General features: G+C 34.1%; 1 protein-coding gene across 1 annotated transcript in view; it reads right to left on the bottom strand.

The window, feature by feature from the left end:
* Positions 1 to 8566, bottom strand: part of LOC106460922 (fringe glycosyltransferase-like) — a 28581-nt gene extending 20015 nt beyond the window's left edge. Inside the window, exon 1 of the mRNA XM_013920680.2 lies at positions 8071 to 8566. Coding sequence (XP_013776134.1) covers positions 8071 to 8559 — 489 coding nt within the window. The 5' untranslated portion in view covers positions 8560 to 8566. The remainder of the gene's footprint in view (positions 1 to 8070) is intronic.
* Between the last annotated feature and the right edge of the window lie 3237 nt (positions 8567 to 11803).

The raw sequence follows: 11803 nt of genomic DNA, 5'->3' as shown, positions 1-11803 counted from the left end.
CTTTAGGTTGGTCATTATGTGTGTTTGAAAGGGTTAAGGTTTAGGTTGGTCATTATGTGTGTTTGAAAGGGTTAAACTTTAGGTTGGGTACAATGCGTGAGTAGTTGTTTGAACGGGTTAAGGTTTATATAACTGATATTTGAAACCGTCGGTATTTGGTGAAACTCCATAATTACAGAATTGAAGAAAAGTTTAGGTTGACTATGATGCGTGAGTAGTTGTTTGAACGGGTTAAGGTTTATACAACTGATATTTGAAACCGTCGGTATTTGGTGAAACTCCATAATTACAGAATTGAAGAAAAGTTTAGGTTGACTATGATGTGTGTGTAGTTGTTTGAAAGGGTTAAAAAGTTTAATTTGAGTATGATGTGGTGTATTTCTTTGAATGGATTAAAGTTTAATTGAATATGATGTGTTTGTATTTGTATAAAAGTGTTAATATTTGGTTATGATGTGTGTGTGTGTGCATGTGCGGGTAATTGTTTGATAGCGTTAAAGTTAAGTTTGGATATGGTGTGTATGTGTATATATTTGTTCGAAAGGGTTAAAGTTTGGTTATAATGTGTGTGTATGCATGTAGTTATTTGAAAGTGTTAAAATGTAGGTTGGATATGATGTGTTGGTATTGGAAAGTTTTAAAGCTAATTTTGGACAAGATGTGTATATTTGTTTAAAAGGGGTAAAATTGTATGCGCAAAATATTATTAAAATATCTTTCAGATGGTTAAGCTATCAATACCCACAGATAGCCTAAGTTCCTACAGGCTGTTTCTAATCTTGTTATTGGCTACTAATATTTACGGGTTATCTAACTAACTGACAGCCATACAAAAGTTGGACTTGTTTAAAGTTTAAACTGTTATACTGAAAAAAAGAAAAATATTTACTTTTCCAGTTAACAGTTTGTTAACGTGGTAAACAAACTTAATTCTAGGTAGAGCACAACCAGAAAGGTCATCTAACAATATTTAATATAAATATTTAAGTCCAATGGTTGTATACATATTTAGAATGATACTGTATTATAGCTTCTTTTCACACGCCCAGATTTACAGCATCTAAAGTTACGCACACTACTTGTTATTTGAAACTGGGATATCTCAACAAAGTCCAAGGATTTATCCAGTCAAATGTCGGCGTCTTACTTATTACATCTTTGAAAGCATCATAGTGACCTGATCGGAAAGCTTTGTGTCTCTCACATTGTTCGTTTATGATAAACCGATAAACTTAGGCTGCAGCTGTTGCGTTACACCTTAAACACGTATTTAACTCCCATGGTATTTACGATTCAAAAGTTCCGAAAGCTCAACAGATAGCCTTAGTTACCTTCGCTACCGAAGGTGACAGAGGTTATGTTTTCATCCCTGTGTGTATGTCAGCAAGATTTCTCGAAAACGGCTAAATGGATTTCGACGAAAATCGTTATATATTTGGATTATGACCCAACTGAGAAGCGATTAGTTTTGGTGGGTGAAGATCAGAGTTCAGGGTCACAGCAAGGTCACGAAAATCCAAAAAATTCATATCTGTTAACATGGAGACTGATTTTTCACACTATTTTCCTCTATAACTCAGTCAAATATGATTGGATTTGATGAAACTTGGACATATGTAGAATACTGTTTGATGAAACTTGGACATATGTAGAATACTGTTTGATGAAACTTGGGACATATGTAGAATACTGTTTGATGAAACTTGGACATATGTAGAATACTATATGATGAAACTTGATGGCCATATGTAGAATACTATTCCTCATTGCCTTGCCAAAAATGGTTCGTGTGCGTTGATAACGACGGACGTACGGACACATTTTCTTATTTTTTGAGGGCCGAATATGATCAACGCTGCGTGGTGGAGGTATGCACTGTACTGAGTGTGTCCTTCCAGTTTGAAGTGCATACTTCTTTCGTCTATTGTCTGTTTGTTTTCTTTAGCACAAAACTGCACAATAGGCTAGCTGCACTGTGGACACCGCAGTGACTGATCCCAGAATTTTAGCGTTAGAATACTTTAGAGTTAACTGCTGAGTCACGGGAGGAAAAGGCATGTGTGAAATTTAAACAACTTTACGACTACATTCTTGAGGCAAGTCATATATTTCCTCCTTTGAATATTGGCGTCTTTTGGTGCAAAGCAGCTACGCTATCTGCGTTCTTTGATAAATTCCACTAGACTCGGCAAACATACTTTTTATTTTGCATAAACTAGTCTTTTAATCTTGTTTAAATACTAGTTATCTCAATGATTCTTGTTTAAATACTAGTTATCTCAATGAATCTTGTTTAAATACTAGTTATCTCACTGAATCTTGTTTGAATACTAGTTATCTCAATGATTCTTGTTTAAATACTAGTTATCTCAATGATTCTTGTTTAAATACTAGTTATCTCAATGATTCTTGTTTAAATACTAGTTATCTCAATGAATCTTGTTTAAATACTAGTTATCTCATTGAATCTTGTTTAAATACTAGTTATCTCATTGAATCTTGTTTGAATACTAGTTATCTCAATGAATCTTGTTTAAATACTAGTTATCTCAACGAATCTTGTTTAAATACTAGTTATCTCAATGAATCTTGTTTGAATACTAGTTATCTCAATGAATCTTGTTTGAATACTAGTTATCTCAATGAATCTTGTTTAAATACTAGTTATCTCAATGATTCTTGTTTAAATACTAGTTATCTCAATGAATCTTGTTTAAATACTAGTTATCTCAATGAATCTTGTTTAAATACTAGTTATCTCATTGAATCTTGTTTGAATACTAGTTATCTCATTGAATCTTGTTTGAATACTAGTTATCTCAATGAATCTTGTTTAAATACTAGTTATCTCATTGAATCATGTTTAAATACTAGTTATCTCAATGAATCTTGGTTTTGTTTCTATTTACTTTAAGTGAATGGTAGGAAGGGCGCATACTAAAACTGTAAAGGAAAACTAATACTATGAAAATATCAAAGTTATCATATTTGATAAAACGTTTTCATTATTTTAAGGTCTGGATAGAACTTGGATACCTGGCATTTACGGATAGGGGTAACAATATTTTCTTATTTTTTATGTTTGTTGTGGGATAAGTTTGAAAGAAGAGAGAAAACAGGAAGCCGCGCGTGCAAAATAAAAGCTTACATTCAAAGATTACGGTGGGCACGTGCTTGCTTGTTTTCTGTGTATCTGTCAATCAAAGCAGGTGTGCCATTCCAGAGAGTCACGCATCACATAGAACAGAGCCTGACGACACGGGCTAGAAAACTAGTTATTTGCGGAAACTATTACCATATAGTATCGCGCGTGACAATCATCTGTGCAAAAATATGCGCAACTTTCGCGTTACCCACCGAAAACAAATTGGTCATGTGGGCTCAGGGTCAGTAAACCTATCAAGGTTACCAGGTGTATAGACCACCAATGTATTAACCTGGTTTTATGACTGACTTTTAATTTTTTTTTACCATGTCCATATACTCTAGTCATAAGTGTATCCACACCACGTTAAGGTTATTTGTACATTTATCAAAATTGTAGGCTTATCCTGAGAACACTTGTATAATACTAAAACACATAATCCTCATCGTATCTAATCCCTCTTAGTTTAAAACAAAACAGGGCGCTGTGACAATATTTGTATATGCCCCTGTATTTAAATATGATAACATATAATATTACCCTTATTTCACTCTGCTGAAAGCATTTAAGATTAGTCAGATAAATTTAGATTAATACATTACAGATTCAATAGGCACATTTAAACTGATGGCACTGCTTTATCATTTTCGTCACAAACAGATGAGGGTATTAATAAAACTGTTTTCTTTGTACAAGTACTCATCAGACGTGGGTAATAATTTGACGGTAAACAAGAATGTACACGGATATTGCTATATTGGAAACTCATGTTGGTTAAGTAAGTAAACACATCTAATGATTAGTAACTTCGTAAGTAATTCTCAGAACTCATGAGTGAAAGTAAAGAAGAATATGTTAACATACCACATCTGCCATATCCAGTGCTGACGAAGCCTTTTGCCAATACCAGGGCTCATCAGGCCGGGTGGGATATGACAGATATAGTTTGTTTCTAATTCACCACAAAGCTACACAATGGACTATCTGTGCTCTGCCCACCACGGGTATCGAAACTCGGATTATAGCGTTGTAAGTCCACAGACATACCGCTGTGTCACTGAGGGGGGCACAGATATAGTTGGTGATCTAGGTGTTAGTTAATCAGTTTTCATGAACAACGACTGTTATGGTATGAACTAAATAAGTGAATTTTAATTATTATCATTCTTATTTAAGTCATTTACAAATTATATTTTAGGGTAAGGATTATCAGTAACACAATACTATTATGATTTTTGAACACTGGTTATTTATTTCTTTATCTTATTGTTTGAATTACTATGGTTTACTATTATACACTAAAGCTGACGAACCCTTTTGTTGTGGAACGGGTACCCAGTAGCTCAGCGGTAAATCTCTGGGTTCGATACCTATTGTGGACATAGCGCAGATAGCCCATTGTGTAGTTTTGCACTTAAAAACAAACAAATATTTGTGGAAGGCTGTACTTGACTAAAACGCAAAATATACGTCACTAAACACTGAACGAACTCTAGATCGTAGTTTTATTTCAGGTTGTGACACAACATTATAACATCGAGACCTTACTGGATACTTTCGCACATGGGAAATATAAGAATCAGAAAACGTAACTGTGGTTAACACATATAATTTTTCTTGAAATTTCGAAGGTAATTCCTTTCACTGCCATACTTTTACCTCACTTACTTTGTCTTAAAATGAGTTATTCCTCCGACATATTTCAACTGTAATAAGCAGTTATAGAGCACTAGTATGTAAGTGAAAATACGTATATGCAAAAAATCCTTACCAGTTATAGGACAAGAAGCAGACAAGAAAAGATAATCCATTACGTAGGCCACGCTAAAAGTTTAAGAAAGGCGCAGGGTGAACTACATAAGAGATAAACGAAAGTTTAACGCAAAAGGTTATGTAAACTGACAAAGAAAAGAAACAAACAAAGCGTAAATACGTTCGTCAGTCGAGGAAGTAAATCGCGGTAAGACAAAAACGGAGAAGACAAGCAAGAGAAACTAGTAAGCACAGGAAACGTTTTTTTAAACCCTTTCACTGTCATGAGCACACACATATGTCCCCTCTAGAGCACTGCCACGAGAGTTTGGAATTTTGGACCACCATGAAGAAAGGGTATTCTTTTTCATTCTACCCAACGTTTTCCAGCTTCAACATGCAGATAAGTACTGAAATATAAAAACATTTATTTTTGTTTTTTACTGTGTATGTAAAAAGAAACCTGCTACTGAGATGGTTGTTCATCTATATTTGTGTTCATGTAAAAGTAACTAAGACTATCTGCCGCCGGCCTTAATTTTAGACTACTGACCAGTCAGCAGCACCCTATCATCCACCACCACGTTGAGGAATGATTCACTGTAACTCTTATAACGCATCCAAAGATTACAGTGTGGGGAATATTTTTTGTGATGCCACACGAATTCAAACCTGGCTCGCCAGAGCTCTACCACAGGGCAAACATGCGTCCGTTGTTTATAAATAACCGTTGCAGTAAAAACAAGGAATTAGAAAATTAATTTAAAACGAAGAACTAGAATGGTAGCTTAAAATAAAATAAAACAGTAAAATGAGCCGAAATAAATTAAAACAGCGAAGACAAGCAAATATCTAGGTATGATTTTAGCTACAAATTAAATTGAAGGATTTGGTGAGTGTCGAAGACTGCACTTAGATACAAAAATAAATTAAAGGATTTGGTTAGCGTCGAACACTGCACTTAGTTGCAAAATAAATTGAAGGACTTCGTTAGTGTCGAAGACTGCCCTTAGTTACAAAATAAATTAAAGGATTTGGTTAGTGTCGAAGACTGCACTTAGTTATAAAAATAAGTTAAAGGAATTGGTTAGCGTCGAACACTGCACTTAGTTACAAAAATAAATTGAATGATCTGATTAGTGTCGAAGACTGCATTTAGTTACAAGATAAATTGAAGGATTTGGTTAGCGTCGAGAACTGCACTTAGTTATCAAATAAATTGAATGATTTGGTTAGTGTCGAAGACTGCACTTAAAATAGATTATTCTCGTGGTTGATAGGGCCTTATTAAAAACAAAACACTACTATGTGTTAAGCATCAGATGTCGTTACCTGAACTAATAGTAACAGAAGACCTTCTGTAACTTTTGCGAAAGTTCATTTGAGACCGTTCACCTTCAAATTTGTACTAGTAAGTGACTCGTGTAATATTACAGCTGATTTTCAAACGGTTTTTTAGACTATTCGATGTTGATTAGTCCATTCAGATTTCAAACAGTTTTTTAAGCCACAGGGGGTAACTAAAAGCCATCATATAAAAATGTCTACCTAATGACCCCGTGTGAACGTATTTCGTCACCTTTTTCTCATGTCGTGAGTTCTCCCACGGAACCGAACATCTATCTTCAGTTCTGTCTTCACGGGCTTGATTTCTTCCTTTCTTGGCAAGGGTCATGGAGCTAGAGCCTAATGGCCGTGAGAAAACAGTGTAGAAAGCGACCTCTAGGTCTCCTCGTGTTACGCACCATGATGGATCTTCTCTTATCAATAACTCTTTCAATATTAAAAACTTATTTATGAAATATGTTAATTTAATTGCGTGGCTCCTCATTCCTCTGGTTATTTCCTTTTTTTTTGGTTGCTTTATTTTTCTGTTTGACGTTTCTTGTGTTGTTGTTTTTTACGTTAGTTTAAATTGTAATAATGTGCTATAAAGATACTGCGGCTAATGGTGTGCTGTAATTCTAAAGGATTGAATATTAGCATGATACTGTGGCTAATGATGTGCTGTAATTATAAAGAATTGAATAATAGCACGATACTGTGGCTAATGATGTGCTGTAATTATAAAGGATTGAAAATTAGCATGATACTGTGGCTAATGATGTGCTGTAATTATAAAAGGGTTGAAAATTAGCCCGATACTGTGGCTAATGATGTGCTGTAATTATAAAGAATTGAATAATAGCATGATACTGTGGCTAATGATGTGCTGTAATTCTAAAGGATTGAAAATTAGCATGATACTGTGGCTAATGATGTGCCGTAATTATAAAAGATTGAATATTATCATGATACTGCGGCTAATGATGTGCTGTAATTATCAAAGGATTGAATATTATCATGATACTGCGGCTAATGATGTGCTGTAATTATAAAAGGGTTGAATGTTATCATGATACTGCAGCTAATGATGTGCTGTAATTATAAAGGATTGAAAATTAGCATGATACTGTGGCTAATGATGTGCTGTAATTATAAAGGATTGAATATTATCATGATACTGCGGCTAATGATGTGCTGTAATTATAAAGGATTGAATATTATCATGATATTGTGGTAGCACAAAGTGCTTGCTAATTCTGCCTTCTTACTCTTCCTTTTAAAAGACGGTTTACGAACAACAATCGCATTACAACCTTTAAACAAATCTATTAGATAACATATCTTTGAAAATATTTAAATGTGTATAGTAACATAAGGAGTTTTCATTAAAATCTAGAAAAAATCACACGAAAGTCAGTTCTGCATGGAAATATGACGTAGAACAATTGAACAAATGTAATCCGTATGTTAACATAAAATTACAAGGTTCTAATAGTTTACCATGTAACTATTTGAGGAAGCTATAATTACACGGGTAAGCATTCAGTAACAATGGGTTAAGTAAACTGTGAGGAAGTGAGGCTAAAAAAGTTACTATAAAACATATAGTAAACCTTAAGACTAAAAAAAGTTACTATAAAATATATAATAAACCTTTAGACACAAAAAGTTACGATAAAAACAATGGTTATAATCTAATATAACTAAGCATACTGCCATATTGTAGTTATTGCCATAACAAAGCCATAGTCTAAAAATATAGCGTTTATTCTAGCATTACTATATTTTGTTATTATTATTTCTTAAAATTTCGCACCACGAAAGTAACAGATGATTAAAATTTGTACCTGTTCTTTAGCTAGTACGAACCAAGTCTTAAGTATCCAGGTTAGACGTGACTGGTGAAAACTTTTGGTTGTTTTAATTGAAATGAAGACATCTTTAAGATCGACATTATTCGACGTCTTTTTACGAAATGTGTTCACAGCGACTGAATTAGCGTTCGAGTCCTGATTAATAGTTGTATTAGAAGTACGGTTATCTGAACCTGGTTCATCCACGGGATAATCGGACTCCGATAAGGAGCGAGGTACCCGCTCCTGAAATCCCAGGGGATGTTCTTCCTCACCGGGAGCCTTGAATTGGTCCCTCGGCGGATTAGGCATTGACGAATCTCGATGGTCCCAGAAAATTAAAAGAGTCGTGTAGAACATGAGGAATACTACTCCTGTTGTCCCTTGCAACAGTTTCCTTGGTGAAGCTCGCATCATTAATCTACGTTCAGCAATCAACTGGACTGGTATCTTAGATCTGGCTTTTCTCGTCTCCCAATACATTCTGCTTCACTAGCAGTGTACTCGTCTAAATCATTCCACTCCCAAGAAACTTTACAAACTACGCATGCGCCATAAATGCTCCGTCTGCTGAACATCGAGACACGACAAAAACAGGTGGTAGCATTACGAGGTAGCTGTGATTGGCCAAAAGTTTTCGAAATGGGGAGTAACAGGTGTTTGCTTCTGAACACACAGTAGCAACTCTATATATGTATAGCATACAGTAATACAATGTAACCCGCGGCTAGGTATCGAAACCACCTTTCTTTGTTGCTGTTTTAAGTTCAAATGTGTATGATGATGTTTGGGACCACTGTGACTCCCATCAACCTGCCCAACCATTGTTATACATTTTGAGGACCACTATAACTTCCCTCAACTTATCTAAAAGATTTAAGTAATTTATATATCTGTACTTCATTCACTTAAAAATAAATATATATATATAATGTATATATATATATATATATAAATGTATACACATTCACATTTTTCACGAAAAGGTTTTTACCTTTCGTTTGGAATAATTATAAAACATCGAAACTATATACATTTTTTTAAGCTTTGGCAACGAACTTTAAATGAATTTATATTCATGAAAGAAGTTATATCTAGATTGTCTTTAAATTTTGTAAGATATTTTCAGTGCTTAAGCTAGTAGATCAAATGCTAAAGACCAGACTGCCTCACTTGGCAAAATTCTCCAACAAGAGGAGTTGTTTGGATGATATTTTTATCAATAATTTTACTTCTAGTTAACCGACAAATAAATATATAGACGAATATTGAATATTGACATCCTTTTTTTCCCTCGTAGGAGCGATTAGCAAAGACAAAATTAGCATTTAAAATACCTTTTGTCAATATATATGATGTCTGATACATTTTAAATATGATACAACGTTGTTTGCATTGTCTTCAGTTGTTGCTAAGTCAAGTAAGTTTCACACTTCTATGCTTAAACGTTTCAAATAGTTTTTCAACTTGATCACCTTTATGTAAAGTTTACCATTCCAACCAAACGACTAAACAGAAACAATAACTATTGATGATAATCACGCACGTTTGAGTGAAACTATATTTCTAGATAACAAATAAGGAGACAATATCAGGTGTTTATATGACAATTTGGTGTTGGAATATAATTAAAAATTACAAATAAGGAAAAGGAATTAGATCTAGCAATAATTTTAACATGTTTGTTGCAACGTTTGGAATACACGAATAGAGAAACAATTATCATGAATAACGTGCAGATATAAAACATATTAAAAATTATATTACAGCCACGTAATTAAATGAAATTAGGAATAAAGAAAGCAATGGTTCTCAGCCCATACAAGGTTCTTTGAATTAGTATGCTATTGCATCTTGAAACGGGTTTTGCTGCATATTAATCTACATTTAAGAGTTGCGCTTTTCTCGTTATTTCAAATTCATTTTCATTTGCTGTAAAAGTTATTTTATATTATAGATATCATTAATAGTTTCGGACCAGTTCTTAACAAGATTAGTGATTAAAATGTTATGCACGTGATGGGAAAAGTGGTCACGCAAATTGTGACTAAACAGAAATTTTTCTTATAGTTACAGATGCTTTTCTTATAATTCTCTAAGCCAGTAACTAAATGCATAACATTTTTTTTGTGGTACAGAAAATTCAAGAAAAAGATTTGATATATCATAGCGGTAACCAAGTATCGTAATAATAGTAGACACTCTTCTGAACACCGAGAATATGTAGTGAACAAGTCTTACTTGTAGATTGGCTTTATCATTTAACCTGCTCTTCCTAACGTTAAGTTGATTGACTACATCATGACAAAATAATGTGTCAAGTCCACAGAATGTAAGCTTTTTCAAATCAGCGACTTGTTGATAGAGCTCGTTTGTTATGTTGAATAAAGATCTCATTACAGCAGTCTTCGCCATCTATAACAGAATTACCACGAAGAAATATTAACAATGAATCTCACAATTTGGTGATTATTTTGTAGTATACTCCGGCACTAACTCAGCCTAATTCTTTCTTTCATGACTATTTCCCATTTAATCTATCTACACACACATACAAGCATATGTTATTACTTGACCGCTGGTGCTGGGTATACGATGTTCTATAGCAGTGATTTTTAACACCCGAAGATGTTATAGATAGTCATTTAAGTGTTAACAATTTAGTGCATGCAGTTTTTTAATGTGGTAGTCAGTGGTTTGCAAATGTCATTAATTCAACTGAGCAAGTTTACAATGTAAATGTTTCCGTAGAAAGTACTGGCTTATTCAAGGGGCACTAGGTTGAAAACCGCTGTTTTACTGTGCAGTACACTACACAAAAAAAGTTGTGGCGGATGACACTTCCTAATGTAAACCTAGCTTGATGATGTAAAATAAAACTAAATTTTTCAGTTATCCCATGCTTGTTTTTTTCTGAATAATATCTTAACTTATTTTTCTTCTATCGTATTGTTTTTTATACAGAAATTTACACCGTTTATGCTGACGACAGTTTTTTTCCAAACATTGAAATATGAGGCTACGTATTGGGTTCTCACCGAAACAGTAAGTTACGTCAGTAATGGCACATTGATATTTGCAGAAACGTCGCTAGGTGCTTAAAAAGGTTCGAGGTTCAGGCCCATAGGAGTGGAAACTTTCGGCGTTTCAATATGATATAGATCATGGTATTCTATTCCTCAATATGATATAGATCATGGTATTCTATTTCTCAATATGATATAGATCATGGTATTCTATTCCTCAATATGATATAGATCATGGTATTCTATTCCTCAATATGATATAGATCATGGTATTCTATTACTCAATATGATATAGATCATGGTATTCTATTCCTCAATATGATATAGATCATGGTATTCTATTCCTCAATATGATATAGATCATGGTATTCTATTCTGATTTTTCAAAACACCAACTGTTGAATCGGGGCACTGTCAAATAGAGTCGGGGCATGGGCCCCGTATGCTAGTGCCTTGTGACGCCTCTAGATATTTGCATAGAAATGTTAGTTGATAGATTTATTTTCTATTTTCTAAATATATTAATGAGCTAATGGATATATTTAGTGTTAATAGAATAATCTAAAGTTAATCCCACCTTAAGTACCTCCTCACATTGACTTTCTTCTGAACACGTTTAGGCTCGGCATGGCCAGGTGATTAAGGACGCTCGACTCGCAATCTGTGGGTCGCGGGTTCGAATCCCCGTCTCACCAAACATG

This window comes from Limulus polyphemus, unplaced genomic scaffold, assembly GCF_000517525.1.
Source record: "Limulus polyphemus unplaced genomic scaffold, Limulus_polyphemus-2.1.2 Scaffold864, whole genome shotgun sequence".
In the NCBI taxonomy this organism is placed as follows: Eukaryota; Metazoa; Arthropoda; class Merostomata; order Xiphosura; family Limulidae; genus Limulus; species Limulus polyphemus.
This window is presented reverse-complemented; position numbering and strand designations above follow the sequence as displayed.